The 22210-nt window shown below is 37.8% G+C and overlaps 1 protein-coding gene across 1 annotated transcript in view; it reads left to right on the top strand.

Annotated features, from left to right (window-relative positions):
- The window catches only part of LOC140232117 (uncharacterized), a 43385-nt gene extending 21175 nt beyond the window's left edge, over positions 1-22210 (top strand). The window contains exons 4-5 of the mRNA XM_072312265.1: positions 17022-17192; positions 22161-22210. Coding sequence (XP_072168366.1) covers positions 17022-17192; positions 22161-22210 — 221 coding nt within the window. The remainder of the gene's footprint in view (positions 1-17021; positions 17193-22160) is intronic.

The following is a 22210-nucleotide window of genomic DNA, read 5'->3' as shown; positions in this document are numbered from 1 at the left end:
GAAATGCATGTGGAATCTTTTTTTTATGCCTCTGCCACAAAGTGTTGCCAGAGGCATTATTTTCTTCTAATAGATGGCAATGTAAATTATAACATCATGCCAGGTTATTTTTTACTGTAAAATTTCAGTGCCGTGTCAGCAATCACTAAATGAGATGGTAGAAAAAAAATTCACATGAAGGATGAATCTTGCCACTCTGATACTTATCACAATTTCATGGCAAATGGAAGATTATTCATGTCTACCTTTTTCCCAGGGGAGCACTCCTCTGTCTCTTTCGAGTGTGATTACCCACTCTTAGCTGTGGTTTTCCGTCATTATCCATAGTAGACGACCTTCTCCAGAACCATTTATCTCTGCGATGCAGTCACGGTGTGTGCGATGGAAGTTTTCCAAGCAGACATTTTAAAAGGAATATGGAATTCCTGCATATCGGTGGCAGGGGCAATTTTCTGAAATGGTTGCCCGCTTTGATCAGTATCATCATTAGATGGAAGCCTTCAACCTTCCCTTAATGGATGAGACTGCCCACCGCTTTCAAATTCCTCAGAGCATCAGGGGCTACGGCCATTGGTTTCTGAGTTTCCTTTTTGTTCATCATGATGCTCGAGGCTTATTCCCAGTGGCATGTTATATCATACATTACTGCATTTTGCTGTTGTCATGCTCCAGTTTACTGTAAAAGTTGATATTTTTGCATGACTAATTTTTCACACTCGGCTGGATAAGAAGAGTTTTGCAGGTTTTTAATTTTCCGTGGACTCAAAACGTCAACTGCGATACTGTAACATACGGCAAGCAAAAATATTTGGATGCTTTAATTTTTGTGCTAGTTTCTGGTTGAGTGAAATGCACAAAAATCTGAAAACTGCAAAAATTTCCACTTTTACAGTAGATTTTTTAGTAGGACACAGATATTTTTGTTTTCTGAGGTGAGTTCAGATTTGGGAGAAAACTTCAACTGCTGTGTTCACTGTGATAAATTAATTCAGCAAAAATATGACAAAGTTTAGTTTCTCTTATTGTACGGAGTATTTATGAATTGCAGAGCTGCCCAGTATTTCTGATTCTGTTGGAGGTTTTACCTGAAAAACTAAGCATCTCTTTTTGTTTTGACAAAGAATAAGAAAATCTCCCTGTTCTGGGAATTATTATCATGACCTAAAGGTGGGATTCATGTAAAATACACAATGTCATATCTCCCTTCGTGGCCTTTGGAACCTTTAGCTGCTCGATTTTGATGTTGGACTGCTTGAAGCCCTGGAATTACTCAGAGGGACACTTGTCCATATGAATAAATAGAACTCGTGCAATATGAATATTTGTGTCCTCTCTCAACCCCGCTCCACTTAAGAATTGTGGCTCTGATGCTGGGGCACTTACAGGGTGTTCAGACGCAAAAAAAAATTTATACTAGAACGGTATGGCTATACCAAAAAGGTATAGCTATACAATGAATTTGTACGTTGGAACGGTGACTAATGAAACGATGCATGACGAAACGACGTATAATGAAACGATGGTCAGAACATCGTTTTGAACTAGAACTCGATAACGAATCAGCATTCCATCGTGTCCATTGTGCGTCTGAACGTATGGCGACCATAGAACGGTATATAACTGGGCGGGGCTTAATGGGCATGATGGGAGCGCGCACGAAAGGTGACCCCACAGCTGCCACTCATGACCATAACAGCCTGCGCATTGGGAAACTGCATATCTATATATGACGTTTTTCCGGAACGGTCAGAATCAGCGTCTGAATGCTGTGTCAGCTATATGAAGATTCTTTATATGTCATTTCTTTATCAAGTTTTGGTATAAACTGGCTTGCGTCTGAACAGGGGGTTACTCTCTGCTGTTTTTTCTCCCTCTCTCTAGCCAGTTGAAATCCTAGATTATTGAGAGAGGCATGGATGGATGGGTAGATACAGTGTCTTGCATTTGGCCTTCAGGGGTTGCATCTGAAATATATGTCCCGACATGTGAGAAGTGTTAGATCCGATTTGGGGATTGTTTTCCCTATTCCATCAATAGTGTGACCAGAGTCCTGCTTTCATACAATCCATGTGAAGTAGTTCATCTGCTTATGATCTTCTCTTATATATATATTTACACGTATTGTGTGTGTGTGTGTGTGTGTGTGTGTGTGTGTGTGTGTGTATACCCTATATAATATGTGTGTGTGTTTTGTGTGTAATGCATTTTTCTGTACCTTATTAGTGATTGCTTTGAGGGGAGTGCATATACAAGCCCTACTTTTTAGCTTCTCCTCCATTCTCAGCAGTATTTATTAAATACCAATTTACCATCCATCTTTGCTGTACAACTATTAAACTATACCCTGTAGGCCCTACAGAAGTGCATGGCGTATGTTCGGGCTACTTTGCAACATACTGTGTGATTGTACTATAATTCAATATTAGATTATGTAGAATACCAGTAGGGTATGTTAGTTGTTTTAGTTTTTGAAGGCATTGTTTACCATTTGCAGATGAAACAAATTGAGGATGGTCTGATTTTACTATTACACGCATTTCCCATAGACACCTGCCCGAGTATACTCAGGACTCGTCTTTACCAGGTTAAGCGCTTCAAAATATTTTTAAAATGTGATTTAGGGATAGAAACAATCAGTGTAAAAAAAGTCAATCAGTATATTAAATCAATGTTAAGAATTGTTAAATATACAAACTATAAACAGTAGTTATAATAAAATTGTTTCTAGACTAAACCATCTAGAGTTATGGTTTAGTGAGAAAAATAGTGATATCTCTGTATATTTTAGGCTTTATTGCAAAATTTTTATATGTTAGCATGTTTTGTGATACAACTGACCTACACATATTAATCAAATGTGATATAACTCGAAATCTTTTAAATCATTGCTCCCAATGGTAAACAGTACCTTTAATAGGATATGTTTGCTATCCCAGTTATATTTTAGTTAATCTGTGCATCACATGTAAGTTGCTCTGTGTAAACCTTTCAGCACCATGTTATCTCAAAGTACCAGTTACTAACTACTTGCACTGTACGCCAACTGGTAACCAAGGGTAACGGCAGATGTAATTCATCATGAATCAATGTTTCTTTCTGTATGTTTCCCCCGCCCATGCATTGAGACCCTTCTCTCTCTTGCTCTCTCCCTTCCTCTCCCCCTCTCTCTCCCTTTCGTTCCCGCTCTTTCTCATCTCTTTCTTTCTCTTCAAATTTCCGTCTCTATTTCTTTGCCCCAATCTTCTCCCTCGTTGATTTCTAGTCATCATTAGTGGCTTTGTGGCTTCCGCTTTATAATGTGACCAGGCGCATGATCACACCCAATTATCTCCAGGCATCACATTTCATGTAATGTACCCTCTTCAGATGAGACTTGCCTTGATCACAAGCAAATTTTGCCGAATTTGCTGTCGTTGTTATGGAATTTGATGATGCTGGTGACAAGCCATTTGCGTCATTACAAAATCTTCCTGTCAACATTCAACTGCTAAATGAATGATGATCAGTTGATTTGAGATTCATTTCTCAGAATCAGGGGAAAAACAAAACAAAAAAGAAACCCAGAAAAAAAAAAAATTGGTTGGAAGTTTTTTATGCTAGGACACTCACCACACTTTAAGAAGTTCTTCATTTGTCTTCTAACTTGTTTCTTTTTTCTCTTCCTTTTCTTGTCTATTGACAATTTCTTTTGTTTGGAACCTGTATTTTTTTTTCTCTGCCTTTGTGCTTATGATACATCCTGTCTCCCTCGTATGCAAAGTAAACGTTCGCTGTCCAAACAATAGCGAAAATTAAATCAAGTCAATGTCCAGCCGTGAATAACTCTATGATCAATTTGCATCCAAGTGTGGTGTGTTTGATTGTCATATTTATTATGTCTCAAGTCATTACCGCCGATCATTTTCAAGAAAATTGGTCTTTCTCACATAGAAATGATTTTTAATAAGTGACAATAGTCAGATGCCTGAAGAAAAGCAGATGGCACTGGAGATGAATCACAATTTTTTTCCTTCCAATTTCAGCACTTGTTGAATTTATTTATTTTTACTTGAATGCTGTTGTTATGGACTGATACAAAAGTGATTTTCAGCTACGCTTTTTGTCACATAGGAGTGGAAGCTGTGGGTAAGTATTTTTCAGTCAACTCTTGTGCAAGTTGGAATGCCTGTGGGGGAAAGTGCAAGTTGAAACAACTTGCACTCTGATTGATTTGTTTCATGCATACCTGTTTGGATGAGGCAATCATACTTCTACATTTTGTATGATCATACTATAGTGTCTATTTCTAGATGATGTCTCCAGGGTGTTCACACCCTTTGTTGATGCTTAAATTTCCAAATGAACTTTTTTGCTTTGATTTTCTCCCCTCTGCCATAGCTAGTGCTACACAATTCTTATTCCATAAACACCGTTCTTTGCTTTTCTTGCTATATTTCTTGATTTGTGCCACCCTCCATCCTCCTTGCCATCATATGCTAAAGATATGTGTTAGGTCTCTTTCATCACCCCCTCTCCCTTCCCCTCTCCCCACTTCCTCTTGCAGCTGGATATTGCCATGGAGATGTATGATGTTTTGTTCTGGGTGACTGCAGTGCTAGAGACCGTTTTATGGTTTCAAGGAAGCCATTATCATACACGGTCACGAGGCTCTACCCTACGTACTGGAAGGGACGCAGCTGGGAACAACATCCTCAGTTTGAATTGAAATTAATAGCATGACCAGGAAAAAAAAAAAAAAGATTAATGTTTTAGGTCTGAATATCTGGCAAAATAGAGTATAAAATCAAACTCACATTTTCACACATTTTTGTTGAAACATCGACTTTGGTCAGCGTCTAAATCAGGTTAGGTTTGTGATTTGATTTGTGCGCTACTCTTCTGTTCGTTTTTAGATAGTCATTTTCTTCTTTTATAATGTCACTGTCACTTAATCTGTTAGACTCCAGAATAATTGGATGTAAAGTCCAGTTCATAATATGTTTAGTTCATATAAAGAGGGTATACTTATAATACCAGGTAAGGGTACTTCTTATATTCAATATGCTTTTTTGCAGTTGTATTCCAGATATTTCAGTTAGCATTGAGTTGATTTATACTCACTGCCTTATATTAAGGGAGGCAATTTCTTTGAAAGAATTTTTGTCAAAGCATGTTAGTGGGAGTCCCCTTTTTAAGAATTTCGTGATTTTTCTTTACAGATGAATCACTGAGTTGTGGACTTTAAATTGCAGAAAATGTTGAGTCATGCAATTCTGTTGTTGCTCTTGTTTATATTTAGGTGATACGCTATCAGCGTATCACCTATTGTGATTGTCAAAATCTCTCTTTATTTCTTTTTATTCTTCTTTCTTTCTGGACAATTTTGTGTCATCAATATCTCAAGAATGACATTACGAAATAACATGACATTTTCAGGGAACATGTCTCATGACAAAATCTAGCCACAATAAGGTTTTCATGACAGTAACATATCTATGACGTCATCTAGGCGCCATTTTGTGATTTTCGGACCATGTTACATGATCGATCATAACTTCATAACTAAAGGTCATTTCTGTATCATTTTTGGTGGACATTAAGTTCAGGTCACGCTCTCTCTTACATTTTAATGCTAATTACCTAGGACATTATTACGCGCGCGTACGCGCGCGTCAAACTTTTAAAAGGCTCAAAACAACTTACCAATGGGAAATCTCGAAGTTTCAGACAATTTTAAGCGTTTCGCGCGTTCGCGTCCGTCCGCACATTTTCGCGCGTAGTGCGCGTAAGCAAAATCAAAATGCACATTTTTTGACAGATTTGGATTCCTGATACATTAAGCAACAATATCCCTTGATTTCCGATCAATTTTGACCTATAACAAAGGAATGCGTTGGCGTCAAAGTTGAAATTTCGTGTGCGCGTCTATGTGCAAATATAGCGAAAAACATGTCTTTGTTTATTTCGCCGTAGCTCTTTAAAACGTCTGGTTACCCTATGTTTTTATTGCATATTACAAAAACATATGAATTGGAAATAACGTTTCAAGTATCAATATCTCCATGAATACATTATGACGTCATCATATCATTATCTGAAATCAAAAAAGTGGAATTAATTTTTTTAAGGTACTGTTTCTGACATTCATTTGCTCGTATCTCTTTTGTTTAAGCTCAATATTATCCCAAATTCAGATATGTTGTACTTTGAACATTTGCCTTTCATGTCCATGTCATAGTTTTGAAATTTGATGACGTCATCATGCTTTAAATTGTGTTTAAAGGTAAAGACGCAAAATCGGACAAGTTTACGTGTTATGTCTATGGGAGGTGATTTTTTTAGAAACCATGCATTGACTTGACAACGTTTAAGCACCTTTATCTCAGCTGATTTTGCTTCATTTCCTCTGAAACTTTAGTATGTTGTAGCTGTGACAATAAGCTGCAGTAATCATGCATTTTATTCTTTGAAATCTCCTCATGAGGTTGACAATTTTGCAATTTAAAACTGAAAATGAGAATGGAATGCGGACCAAACGATTCCTGATTCATCTTTAACGTACATAAGTTTACGTTCCTCTAATTTTCTCGTCGAGACGTATGGCCGAGTGGGTAGAGGCGTCGTCTTAGAAACGTGAGGTTGCACACGTACGGGTTCGATCCTCACAAGAGCACGAAAGAAAATAATATTTTTTTTTTACTTTTTTTTTCTTCAATGGAGTACTACACCTTCGTCCATGTAGAAATCACGTTTCCATGTAAACACACCTGTACGCACACACTCACACAGTATACCTTTGTTTTGCGTTGGAGACTGCATTACTTCGATTGCTGCAAAATCATAGTTTTGGAGGCTGGGCTTTTCAAACTGATATAGTATACTGTAACAAAATGAAATTTGTTCATATCAATTTAGTAACACAATGTAGTCGTGGTTACTTTGTGCTGATTTATACATGTAACAAGCTATACATTGTAAAAAAGGTATTCAGTCTTCTGTATTGATGATTATTTGTCAATTAGTGGTTTTTGTGGAGTTTCAGATAGTGATAAAAAGTATGGATGATAAGTGCAGCGATAATTCCTACAGTTAGTTCAAAGTTGTGTTACAGATGTTTGATACATACATTTAACATTGTGTGTGTGTATATACGTGTGTATACAGGTTGGCCATATGACACATTCTAGACAATTAATCTTAATTGATTAGCAAACGTAATCAGCTATGGAACTGAATATGGTACTAATGTATGATGTTAATGATTCTAATTAAACTGTGACGAGTTTAAAGTGATAGCATAACTGTGTGTAAAAATAAGGCAATTATAAGGAAATTTTAAGGCAATTTGATAACCATGCCTATAATAATTTCATACAGGTACTAGTGCCTGCCTCATATTCATGTGATAGATCGTCATGTCAATAGCAAACTGACAACGTACGATGAATGTGTTATACATTGAACAAATGTCTTTCAAGTCCATAACGTTCCCCATATTTTCCCGTCGAGACGACCGTGTGGCCGAGTGGTTAAAGGCGACGTCTCAGAGACGTGAGGTTGCGGGTTCGAATCCCACAAGATCACGAAACAAAATACTTAGCTACTTTACTGTTTTTTTTTCTTCAGTTTTGTATTACATATTCGTTCATGTAGAAATCACGTTCGTATATAAACGCACCTATACACACACAGAGACACACACACACGCCATATCCCTCTTTTTTGTGTGTTGGAGACCACATTGCTTCGACTGCAGCAAATTTTGCAGGTTGACTTTGTCAAACCGATCATAGTATGTAATGACGACGACTGAGGTGTTGTACTTTGAACAATTGTCTTTCAAGACCATGTCATTGTTTTGTAATTTGATGACGTCATTACACTGAAAATTGTGATTAAAGGCAAGGTATCAAAACCAGCCGATTATAGGTTTTATGTCTGCGGGACGTATTTTTCCCAAGTTGCCAGAAATGGCATAGCGACCTCAGTCGTTACAAGGCCGCTTTTCCGTCTAGCAATGCAATAGATGTTCACACGGCCACGTTAGTTGAGTGGGCATTGACTTTCCCCCTGTTATATCTATACATTGTTGTTGTTTTTTTTTGTCTTACCATTTCCGTGGATGACCCGTGGCCTAGTGGTTACGAAACGGTTTCGCATGCACGCTCAATATAACTTCAAGGTGCCTATATCACATTCTTTTCTTTGTCGATCACAGATGACTGTCATCTGATGACCACAAGCGTATCACCTAACTCGTCCTCAATGTGACGAGTTTTCATGTCTCGTTTCTTTTTATTCTTCTTTCTTTCTGGACAATTTTGTGTCATCAATATCTCAAGAATGACATTACGGAATAACATGACATTTTCAGGGAACATGTCTCATGACAATATCTAGCCACAATAAGGTTTTCATGACAGTAACATATCTATGACGTCATCTAGGCGCCATTTTGTGATTTTCGGACCATGTTACATGATCGATCATAACTTCATAACTAAAGGTCATTTCTGTATCATTTTCGGTGGACATTAAGTTCAGGTCACGCTCTATCTTACATTTTAATGCTAATTACCTAGGACATTATTACGCGCGCGTACGCGCGCGTCAAACTTTTAAAAGGCTCAAAATAACTTACCAATGGGAAATCTCGAAGTTTCAGACAATTCTAAGCGTTTCGCGCGTTCGCGTCCGTCCGCACATTTTCGCGCGTAGTGCGCGTAAGCAAAATGAAAATGCACATTTTTTGACAGATTTGGATTCCTGATACATTAAGTAACAATATCCATTGATTTCCGATCAATTTTGACCTATAACAAAGGAATGCGTTGGCGTCAAAGTTGAAATTTCGTGTGCGCGTCTATGTGCAAATATAGCGAAAAACATGTTTTTGTTTATTTCGCCATAGCTCCTTAAAACGTCAGGTTACCCTATGTTTTTATTGCATATTACAAAAACAAATGAATTGGAAATAACGTTTCAAGTATCAATATCTCCATGAATACATTATGATGTCATCATATCATCATCTGAAATCAAAAAAGTGGAATTAATTTTTTTAAGGTACTGTTTCTGACATTCATTTGCTGGTATCTCTGTTGTTTAAGCTCAATATTATCCCAAATTCAGATATGTTGTACTTTGAACATTTGCCTTTCAAGTCCATGTCATAGTTTTGAAATTTGATGACGTCATCATGCTTTAAATTGTGTTTAAAGGTAAAGAGGCAAAATCGGACAAGTTTACGTGTTATGTCTATGGGAGGTGATTTTTTTAGAAACCATGCATTGACTTGACAACGTTTAAGCACCTTTATCTCAGCTGATTTTGCTTCATTTCCTCTGAAACTTAAGTATGTTGTAGCTGTGACAATAAGCTGCAGTAATCATGCATTTTATTCTTTGAAATCTCCTCATGAGGTTGACAATTTTGCAATTCAAAACTGAAAATGAGAATGGAATGCGGACCAAACGATTCCTGATTCATCTTTCACGTACATAAGTTTACGTTCTTCTAATTTTCTCGTCGAGACGTATGGTCGAGTGGTTAGAGGCGTCGTCTTAGAAACGTGAGGTTGCACACGTACGGGTTCGATCCTCACAAGAGCACGAAAGAAAATAATATTTTTTTTTTACTTTTTTTTTCTTCAATGGAGTACTACACCTTCGTCCATGTAGAAATCACGTTTCCATGTAAACACACCTGTACGCACACACTCACACAGTATACCTTTGTTTTGCGTTGGAGACTGCATTACTTCGATTGCTGCAAAATCATAGTTTTGGAGGCTGGGCTTTTCAAACTGATATAGTATACTGTAACAAAATGAAATTTGTTCATATCAATTTAGTAACACAATGTAGTCGTGGTTACTTTGTGCTGATTTATACATGTAACAAGCTATACATTGTAAAAAAGGTATTCAGTCTTCTGTATTGATGATTATTTGTCAATTAGTGGTTTTTGTGGAGTTTCAGATAGTGATAAAAAGTATGGATGATAAGTGCAGCGATAATTCCTACAGTTAGTTCAAAGTTGTGTTACAGATGTTTGATACATACATTTAACATTGTGTGTGTGTATATACGTGTGTATACAGGTTGGCCATATGACACATTCTAGACAATTAATCTTAATTGATTAGCAAACGTAATCAGCTATGGAACTGAATATGGTACTAATGTATGATGTTAATGATTCTAATTAAACTGTGACGAGTTTAAAGTGATAGCATAACTGTGTGTAAAAATAAGGCAATTATAAGGAAATTTTAAGGCAATTTGATAACCATGCCTATAATAATTTCATACAGGTACTAGTGCCTGCCTCATATTCATGTGATGGATCGTCATGTCAATAGCAAACTGACAACGTACGATGAATGTGTTATACATTGAACAAATGTCTTTCAAGTCCATAACGTTCCCCATATTTTCCCGTCGAGACGACCGTGTGGCCGAGTGGTTAAAGGCGACGTCTCAGAGACGTGAGGTTGCGGGTTCGAATCCCACAAGATCACGAAACAAAATACTTAGCTACTTTACTGTTTTTTTTTTCTTCAGTTTTGTATTACATATTCGTTCATGTAGAAATCACGTTCGTATATAAACGCACCTATACACACACAGAGACACACACACACGCCATATCCCTCTTTTTTGTGTGTTGGAGACCACATTGCTTCGACTGCAGCAAATTTTGCAGGTTGACTTTGTCAAACCGATCATAGTATGTAATGACGACGACTGAGGTGTTGTACTTTGAACAATTGTCTTTCAAGACGATGTCATTGTTTTGTAATTTGATGACGTCATTACACTGAAAATTGTGATTAAAGGCAAGGTATCAAAACCAGCCGATTATAAGTTTTATGTCTGCGGGACGTATTTTTCCCAAGTTGCCAGAAATGGCATAGCGACCTCAGTCGTTACAAGGCCGCTTTTCCGTCTAGCAATTCAATAGATGTTCACACGGCCACGTTAGTTGAGTGGGCATTGACTTTCCCCCTGTTATATCTATACATTGTCGTTTTTTTTTTGTCTTACCATTTCCGTGGATGACCCGTGGCCGAGTGGTTACAGAAACGGTTTCGCATGCACGCTCAATATAACTTCAAGGTGCCTATATCACATTCTTTTCTTGTCGATCACAGATGACCGTCATCTGATGACCACAAGCGTATCACCTAACTCGTCCTCAATGTGACGAGTTTTCATGTCTCGTTCTAATTGTCGTGGCAGTGGGGACTGCAAGAGTTTTGGGTGATGGCATTAGTTTGCTTTAATATACCCTGATTAAGGTGGTATCTCACTGAGCTGTGAATGTTTGTGAGCATAGCGAACTCTAGGCAATTTCAGGGTTTGTTAACAGTTGCAGTCAAATTCCTAAACAATTTCATAAACAGTTTTTCTTGTCGTGAAGAAATTTTGAACATGTTCAAAATTTCTTTGTGACAAGGAAAACTTGACAACGAAAACTGTTTGCAAACTTGATTGCAATTGTCTATGACTTTGATTGCAATTGTCAACAAACCCTGAAATTCCAGAGAATTCAATACGCTCACAAACATTCACAGCTCGGTGAGATACCCCCTTAGTTCACCTCAGATGATTTGGACACTAAACGATCACGGCACAAAGCACACAGCAGCACGAGTCTGGGCAAAGTCTGGTGTACGTTAGGCTGCGTTCACATAGAAGTATACTATTCGGGTATTCGGGGCTCGTTTTCGAGGGCACGCGAATAGCTTGAATCGAACTAAAGGATTTCCTTACACCGGTTCACATAAGAGGGCACTATTCGAAAGTACCGAATATCATAGAATAGTATAGCATAGTGGGAATCGAGCTTGTTCGATTTTCTTGCAGCGTATACCGTCTCTCGTTTATGAAATAATGACAAATTTGGTCTGGATTTGCCCTTTAGCAAAAATAAGCATGCAGACTGACATTCTGATGCAGTTTAGAAATTGTTGATAAGATTTGCTGGGATGTAGGAGGAAGAAATCCTCACTGCATGGGATGGCGAGTTGACGGTGCGGGTAATGGTGTACTGGGTGCCCGAATAGCGAATAGCGAATGCTGTATACTTCTATGTGAACACAGCCTAAGTCTGAGATAAAGATCACGCTAGACAGCCTAGCTCAAGTCTAGCACCATCTCCGTAGATTCCCATAGGAAAGTGAACAGTATATATGTGGCAGGTCTGCAGCTGACCTGCTGCAGACCTGCCACATACGGCATAGTATGCGGCAAGGAGTATGCAGGAGTATGCAGCAGAAATGAATTTGCCGCATACTTGCCACATACTTCTTTGCTGCGGAAAAAGTCTGCAGCAAGTATGCCACAACCTGTCATATGTCTAATTTGCATACAGTATGCAGCAAGTATGCTGCAGAAAGGAACTCCAATTCATGAAGTCAACGATAAAGTATGCAGCAAGTATGCAGCAGAGAGATTCTTTAAGGCGGTGGGATAAGTGTGCGACAAGTATGCCTTAGAAAGTCACTCTTATTGTGCTAGACTAGTGCTAGATGAGAGGACTCTTAACGGTGGCGGCATGAACATGGCACACATTTCTGTCATTTTCTATTTGTGGCGGAGCATGCACGTGCACACAAAACACTGCGCGCCTTTCTGGAGGAGAAGTGGTTTCCATGGAAACATATATGCCGACTTTGCGCTAGACAACTAGGTAACTCTAAACGAGGGTGTCTTTCACCTTTTTACTTTGTCTGGCATATATGTTCTCTGGAGGTCCTCCGGAGATCCTCCAAGGTAAGGGGACTCTAAATTGGGTATAATGTACCTAATCTCCTGGTAGCTCGAAGACAAAATATCAAATCCCTGCACTGAATGTTAACATTTAATCTTTGCCACGAGTGATCTCTTTATAATTGGACACACCCAGACCTCTTTATTTAATTTCACTTACTTTTCCATCGCACAACAAAAGCTAGTCTTGCAGTTAAATTTGTAGATCTTCATCTTTGTCCAGTGGCATCACCAGGCTATGGGGTGGCATTTATGCTGTGACGTACCACACTGAGATGAAATGCTAAATATCACTGATTTGATCAGAGTCATCGGAGTGGCAAGGTTACACATGACATTTCACGACTGAATGAATTGGAAGCACTCCACATGGCCAATTATGCAAGCTCTGATAGAATTAAAATGGAGTTTGCTTTTGAGATGAAATATTCATGTACCCCCCTTTTTGCGTCATTTGCCACAAAGGGATATTTGTGATAAATCCTACCTGAATTCTATTTCTATGGCTTCCCTCCTTATTTGCAAAACCTTCTTGTTATGAAAATGGCTGCCTAATATATATGAGAGTTTCCTGATTATTTCATTCTACTGATAATTTTCCTCTTTTGGTTGTCGAACATCAATAGTAGTCCTGTTGTCATGGGAAAGAAAATGTGAACCTTTTCATTGCAGCTGTGTATTGTGTTCAGTAGTAGTAGCATGGAAATGAGGATTGCAGCCACGAGTTGATACTGTCATTGCAATTTTAAGGTTTTCTTCATCTTAAGATATTTGACTCCAGTCTCCAATCTCCATCCTGCTCCTTTTGTCATTTAAGGTATTCCTTGCAATTTGCACTCAGGCGACAAAATGCTATGTTGCTTTCATGACATTATCACAGGAAACACAATGAAACAATGTTTATTCATAAAATGGAAATACTGAGATTTGAGTACAAATTTTACAAGGCATTTTCTTGAGAAAAGTTCATTGCTAGACTGATGAGGGCAATGTTTTTATCTATCTGTTCTCCACCAGTTACCGCTCATTAACAATTTTACCTCTTTTCTTTCAAGATCATAATGCAATCCTAATAGACTTTTTTACACGACTTGCCTGGTTCTCATCTGCAATGGGTTAAATACTGCACCAGAATTCTGAAAAGGGAACAAATATATGCTTTTATATATCAAGTTTCTTATCCTCTCGAAAAATGTTAGTAGTGAAGTGAGAAGTCTATCGTACTAGAAGAGAGAGGAATTCTGCGATGGTAGTGATATTTCAATTTAAAATCAAATCATCAGGCTCTTTTTAAGCCATTGTTGTTTTTTTAAAAAGTAGTACCCAGGAACATGCCATGCCTGATTGCACACCTTCAACAGATTATTTCTGTACACACATCAAAGTGATACGCCAGCTAGGAATAACAATATTTCTGCTCGAGCAGAAACTGATTATTTGTACAAAAGAAAAAAAGAGAAGCCATTATTGAAAGCAATTGGTTTCAAGCAGGAAGTTAATAATTCATGGTTGATTACAGTCTGTGTTTTCCCTTTTTCCCTTGTAAACCTGTCATTCTGTGCATTCTTCATTACCATGTATATCCTGCATTTGCATCATTTCTAAGGAAATCTCGGATTATCAGATAGCATAGATATACACTTTTAATGGACTCTACAATCTGACCACGAAATCCCACATATTAGAATGCAGTGACTCGATGGAATAGATCAACGAGATCAAACTTGGCTCGTGACTAATAATTCCATCATTGAATATGTTCATCTGTCCGTGGGATATTTCTTCCTGATGAAGCATGATGTATAATCGATTTGTTTGTCTAGTTGTTGCTTCAAATCCTGTGATGATGATAATCATATCTCAAAGAGTTGGCCCTGAAGAATGTAATAAGAGGAAAATGCAATACAATGTATCTTTGAATATATATAGTCCGGTAAAGTTGAGTTTGTGAGATTCCGAAGGGTGATAAAGATGGGACAGATTATCCTTTATCTTTGCATATATATTCCTCCATTTGGTGGTCGCTGTGGCGTCGTTTTATTTGCAAATTCGTTGTTTGCTCCAGTGATATTGGATTTGGTGAACCCATTAGAAGGACTCAGAAGCATTAGAGGATGCATGAGAGCATTCCCCATCCTGTTTCATCCTAGATCTGTTTTTATTTTTCTTTCTCCCGCTCTGTATTTTTTTCATGCTGTTTTGTCTTCTTTTTTTTCTCGTAGCCTGTCTCAGTATGTTGTCTCCTTTCCATCTGCTTGTTTGTGTGTCTGTATGTCTCTTATTTCTTTTCAGTGCTCTCTGTCTGTCTCTCTTTCATTTTCCGCCTCGGTCTTCTCTGATCGATTATTTCTCGATTTGGATCGACTTCCTGTCTACGAGTTGGTTCTCTATGCACTCAATCTGTGTTTGCATGAATGCATAGTCCTGGATGCCATCTCTTCACTTTTTTCTTCTGCAGCATCCTTACTTCTTTGTTTTCCTCCTTTTTTCCTGCTTTCATTCCTCATCCCCTCCTGCCTCATTCCTCTTCATCAGATGGTCGTTATTATCATCACTATCTTCATCATCATTATCATCATCATCTTTATCATCATCGTCATCATTATCAATATTTTCATCATTATCATCTTCATCATCATTATCACCTTCATCATCATCATTATCATCATCATCATAATCATCAACATCACCATTATCATTAACATCAACATCATCATCACTATCATCATTATATCATCATCATCATAATCATCATCGAAATCAACACCATCGTCATCATCATGATTATCATCATCATTATCATCATCATCATCATCACCATTATTAGCATTATCATTATTGTCTTTTTGAATCTCCTCTTCCTGTTATTTTTCCTCCTCTTCCTCTCCTTCCTTGCTCCAATTGGTGCTCTTTCTCTTTTATCTCAATCCGTTTGCTCCCTTTCCCCTTTCTTATCCCCATTTTCCCAATTACTATTTTTTAATGTCTATTTTTATGCCTCTGCCACAAAGTGTCGTCCGGGCATTTTGTTCTTGTTCTTAATTTCTTCATTCCTTCATTCTTCCTTGTTCTCCAATGAACAAGAAGTGTAGGAAATTCAATTCAATGTGACTGCAAATCTGATACTGTGAAACTCTATTATAAAAGGGAAAACCCCATTATAAAATTAGCTCACGTACAACAAGGTACCATTTTCACAGAGTTGAATTCAGCAGTCACAATTTACCATTTCTGTATTGATCTGGTCTCTATCTTTTTTTTTTTAAAGGGATGGTATAGTTTTGGTTGAGATGTGGGATTCAGATTTTAACTTTTTGCACGATAACTAAAAACCACTTATGAATTACTTATAACCATGCATTTCTGAGAGGAATTCAAAGTTAATTTGATAAAAATCTGTTTTGAAATGGCTGAGATATCCAAAAACAAAGTACAATCAAGTGGTCCTAATAAAAGGTGGGTCCCACTTTAATTAGGACCTCTTTGTTTCTAGATATCTCAGCCGTTTTAACACCATTTTTTTCCTCAACTTTGAATTCCTCCTAGAATTGTATGCTCTTTCATATTTCATAACTTATTTCTCATTATTGCTCGAAAAAATTGGAAACCTGATCCACTCCATCTCAACCAAAACTATAACATCCCTTTACAAAGTACATTAAAGGAGACCTCCGGATGATTTTAAGATTTTTACATTTGAACAACTATAAATTAGTTCTACTGAGGACAGAGTTTCAGAATTTGTGATAATCGGGATGAAGAATAAGAATATTTTCAAAAATTTAGAACCAATTGCAATGAACAAGGATGATGACATGGCAGAGTCACCATAAGAATGCATGAGTTGGGGCTCAAGGAAGCAGAACAAAAGAAGAAGGTATGCATAGATTATACACAGGTGAACTTGCAAGCAAGCGGTATTGCAATGAAATTACACTGCTACATTTCTGAAATATGTGAACCTCCTATGTCACCATCCTTGTTCAGTGTTATTTGTTTATGGTTTTTCAAAGTATTGTTTCTCTGCTCAAGAACCACAATAAATTCCATAAATCTATACATGGAGTTGTCGATTTATGTACTACATGATGTGAAATTATGAAAATCGTCTGGAATGTCCCTTTAACAATGAGGTAGGCCTACTGGCTACAATGAATTAAATACAGTGGTCCTGGCAACCTGGTTAAATAACAGGGCTTCCCACTTATGACATTGAAAATGCAAGTATACAGCAGCTTATATCATTACCTACCATTTCCCATGCAGGTCGGGCTCCTCTTCACTACTCAGCCTCCAATGGTTACCTGAAGACGGTGAAGTGGTTGGTGGAGGAGGGGGATGCCACGCCCTGTCTGGAGACCAAAAAGGGTCACACAGCGCGACTCTTCGCCAAGAAGCATGGTCACAGCAAAGTGGCTGTTTACCTCGCAGAGGTCGGTAAGTAAATGAGAGTAACCATTAGGCTTCCTTTTTATCTTCCAGTGGTGGATGGGGGGAATGCACTGGGCATGCACCCCCCTTATTTTTTTAGAAAATAAAAGAAAGGGAAAAAATGATAGGGGGCACATGCGTCCCCTTTGATTTTCAATTGTGGTGGCACCAGAAAATTGCGCTGAAGCCATTTTTGATTTTTTTGCTTGTCAGCCGAAGAAACCCGGAAGTGGCATGAGAAATTCACAAAATTGCACGGGAGCCCTTTTTTCACCAAGGATATTTTTGAGCCCTCCCCCCCCCCCCCCCCCACCTTTATAGAATTCGTGGATCCACCCCTGCCTTCTCAGGTTTGTGTTTGTTGAAATGGATATTCAGCAATATCAGAGGATAGCACTATGAAAGGACAGGGCACAATATACTTTGAATTTGACCATTACTCTAATCTCAAATGTGGGTTGACTTTTGCACATGTATGTATTTTATAAAAGAGGTGATTGCAGCCTCTAGGTGCTGTCTAAAATCTACTGAAGATAACTTATTTTCATTAGATATATTCTACACAATCTGTTTACTGCATTTTGTGTTATTTTTGTGAATGGGTCCAATGTAAACATCAGAAAAGATTGTTACCCTCCATGAAGACATAAAAAAATGAGAGAAAATTCACAATGAAAGTAATTCCCTACTGTAAACCATTTTGATATTATTTTGTGGTACACACACACACAAACACACACACATACTCATGCCCAAGTCTAAAATGATTTATATTGTGAATAAAACAACATGACTTCATCTTCTTCTTTTGTTTAGAGGAACCACCCTGTCAGGACCCCTGGTCTTATGTAGTTTCCATCTTTCATTTATCATTATCATCTGTTATGTAATGCATGTTTTTGTATGGTACTCATTCACTGTCCTCTGTTTGTTATGTACAAAGTTATGTTTTTATATATAAAAGCAGAAACAATTTTAAGTTCAAGTTCAAATTCAAGTTCTAAAATCGACCATCCCATTTTCAAGTATTAGTCCGTTGCCCACTGGAGGTTTATGGAATGTGCTCCAAGTCAACAGGTATTTGAGAATCCTTAAGTGAATGGGTTAAGATCTGCCTCTAGGCCTATACATCACCATACAGAAGAGCAGCTCAGCATCCCAAGTTACCAATATTTCCAAAGCAGTGCAGTATATGGACCACCATAAATGATAAATTTTCCAAATAGTAGCAAGATAGACATTGCCTTCATTAGTATACAGTCTCTGATGCACTTTAATGTAATTGGTGGTGACCTACCATACTCACTAATTGTGGTATGATGTGCCTACCGGTGTAGAGACATTGAATGTGGGTAGTTGAAATGTGGTATGGTGGTATGGAGGTATACAAGGGGGATTTTTTTTTCTTTTTCTCGTCGGTCTTCCCAGAATTATCAAGAAGACACATAGGCCCTACCGCCTTCTGGCAGTTTCCAAGTCCAGTTCTTTCCCTTACATGTATTCCATTAGCAAATTGCATGACATTTGAACATGTATGCATGTCATATGTATGAATTATCTATTAAAAAAAGAAAAAACAACAACAACGACAACTCCAGAACAATTTATCTGCTCTTTTAATATTGTCTGCTTGATATACTCTAATTTAATTGCTGAATGATGAACAACAACAACATCAACAACAAACCCTTATTCATATAATGCATTTATTGACTTTGAAATTCTCTTTATGAATATATCAAGATATACACCACAAAAAAGGTGAAAACTTTAGTAAGTAGTAAGTGGGTCAGGGATGTTAATATTTGTCAGGTCATGTTAACAAAGGGTATTATAATTTCATTAGATTACTGTCTAACAGTAGGCAGAATGTGTTAAGTACTTTAAAAGCTGTTATTTCTATGTACAAATGTTTTTGAGAATGAAGGGTCACAGACATTTTCGGGAGATGTTGTATTCACGATTCGAGACTGAGGCTATTGTAAGTGCACTAATGCCTGTAAATTTGATATGATCAACAAAATCAGGTAGTGATATTTTTGCATGTTGTGAAATTTGCGGCTCAATAGTGATTTGCAAAATTCATGCAAATAACAGCTTTTAGAGTGTAGAGCCTTAACTCATTGAGGACGAACTGATTTTGCTACAACACACATTTCCCATAAACATCTTCCCGAGTATACTTGGGATTCATCCTCAACGGGTTAAGAGAAAGAGATAGATAAAAGTCAGTGGGACATTTCATATCACTCCATGATTTAAACTAGTCTGTCACATTTCTCCTGAAATATTTTTCAGACAGTGTTTAGCTGTCACATACTTAGTTTAATGTCACTGAAGCTGTAACTGGTAGTTCCCTTTAAGATTCTATACGAACGTGACTTTCTCGGCAAAGAGTTGTTCATTGCTCGAGCCCCGAGGTCTCTGTAAGAGGAAAGAAAAACAGCAATCTTCTGACCACATATTCTCCATTCTATTTAAGGTTGATGTAAAATTGATGAAATTATTTGACTCCTGCGTGCCATAATGAAAAGAGATGACGGTTGCTGTTGATGAATTCGTTGATTTCTGGACTCACTGAATATCCTTGAATTCTTTCTTTAATTGATGTCCAGTGAATTGCAGTAATTGCATTAAATCTGTTAAGTCAGATCGACATTTTACCTCTAACAGGATAAACTTGAGATTCAAGAAGAGATGTTGGTGATATGATCTCTTGGAGTATTATTACTGTTGCAATCTGTTATGGGCTAATAGAATGTACAGTGCAGCCTTTGTATTGAAATTAGACCTGGCTTTCCCCCTCCCCCACCTCCCAAAAAATGGAATCGCTTTGATGCCAGGAGTGGTGGTTGTGACAGATGAGACCATTTTTTTTTTTTTGGGGGGGGGGAGGGGGTAGGGGTCTCTTTTTTAACATAGCTGATTCACCATAGATTTATATCATACTCATTGCATACTTCACTTGAATGAATATCAGAGTTGCCAATGAAATCTTAATGAGCTTCATGAAAACCTTCATGTCCTGACAAGATCAAATAATAGCATTTCAGGTTAAGGAATTATTCTGCCCCATTGGCATGCATGAAATTTACTGGTATCTTCCAGATTGCTCTTTGGTATATTGCTGACTTTGATGTGAAAATGTTGGCAGCACTGAAATATAGTTGTTAAACTGAAACCTCTATGACCAGTACTTTCACAATTTTTACATGGCTTTTAGATGAGATATCTCAAACTAGAATAATTTTCCAAATTTTAATGAATGGCAGACCAGCCATTTGAATGTGTCATAACATCATACAAAGAGAGCCACATTCTATGTAACAAAATAAGAATATGATGATTTGAAGTAGTTTGATGCTGGTAAGCTGATGATGACGTGTTGGGGGAAATGTTTCGTTGCTTCATGTTCTACTCTTGTTTGTGTTTGAAGGGAATGGTTTGAGCTTATAAAGCTAGGTCAACCACTCGCTCCGGTAGGATTTACTTCCCCATCGATGATAATGCGATTAATGGTATGTCTCACAGCTAACAAGTTTATGCAGATCAAGGCGTGGGTTTATACTGCTGCATGAAGCACGTCGATTTATATCGAACCGTCTTTCTTGTGCAGACTCTCGTCTAATGCCCTCTGGCTGTGATGTTTGATGCTGTAAGGTAATAACATGGAGGGGCCACAGAGTGTTTTGTAGTGGGGTTGGAAGGGGTGGGGGACTGTAGATCGATTGGGGGGGGGGGGGCTGGGTGTCAAGGTCATAATTCCTTGGCGGGACTCTCGGAGAGGAATGGGTTGTGTTTTGATTTTCTTACTACTTATTTGGGGTTTTTTGCGTGTTTTTTTACAGACAAAAGTGTGTGTGTGTGTGTGTGTGTGTGTGTGTGTTTGTTGGGGGGGGGGGGGGGAATCAACTCCTTCCCCTTCTGTCCGGTTCTGCAGCCCCCAACTTGCAGTGACAATTCCAATCCTCAGTATTCATTAGCATCTGCCAGAAACATGGACTCACGTGCACATGATCTCAGTTGCATGTTAAGATTGTGATCATGGGAGGGTTACAGGAATCACATTTGTGGATATGGTACATTGCAATTTATTAGTCAGTAATCTAATGACTACCTTAGCCCTAAATCTAAAAATTTTGCCACAACTCCATCCCCAAAAATATACATTTGTTTTCACTTTATTTATACTTCTTTGCGATTTTTGTCACAAGGTGACGAATGATTATAACCAGAGAAAAATCACTTCTTAAATTTGCCTTACCAAGCATTTTATTAGAAAAGAGTGAATCATGCAACATATCATCATTCATGTTTTCATAGTTTCTTTCAGCAAACCCTGAAATCGTATTGAAGAACAAAGTTAACAGTCTTGAAGCTAGCCTAGTTTGATATCTACCTCAGATGTGAACATAGCACACATAGTGGAACTGCACTGTTGTACATGATGATGGTGCTTTTCAAGTGAATTTTGGCTCCAAATGACCTTACTCATTCAGTCACTTCAAAAGCTCCCATTTTGCTGCTGCTCAGAGATAATACTTTTTTGACTAGCTGTTTTCAAATATTTCATTTTTTTTTTTTTTGTTCAAAAAATAGCTGCAAACTCTGTTGTAAAAAGTGACATTAACATTACTCCTCATCTCTAGTGTTTCATTCACAGACAAAAGACTTTGGACATTTTTAGTCTTTATTTGACAATGTATAAAAAAAAAATAAGACGCATGAAAATATCTTTGTCTCATGAGGTAGGACTGCTGAAAGTTTGTTGCCTCAGTGTATCCTGAGCAATTTCTATCTTTTTTTAACATCATTTCCAAAATATTCAGGAGAAATGTGTCAGACTTCTTCAATCATGGAATGACATCAAAATGATGTTCCATTGCTATCTTTTCCTCTAAAAGAGCATGGTTGTAAACTGATCTCACCCAAAAGATTTATTTCTCTCTTTCCTGTCTTTCTCTTCATCCACAGAGAGCAAGTTATCTGGACATCCCTGGCTTGGAGGCATGCTACAGTCCTAG

The sequence above is a fragment of the Diadema setosum genome, chromosome 8 (genome assembly GCF_964275005.1).
Source record: "Diadema setosum chromosome 8, eeDiaSeto1, whole genome shotgun sequence".
NCBI classification, from domain to species: Eukaryota; Metazoa; Echinodermata; class Echinoidea; order Diadematoida; family Diadematidae; genus Diadema; species Diadema setosum.
The sequence above is the reverse complement of the archived record's forward strand: the minus strand, read 5'-3'. Positions and strand labels throughout refer to the sequence as shown.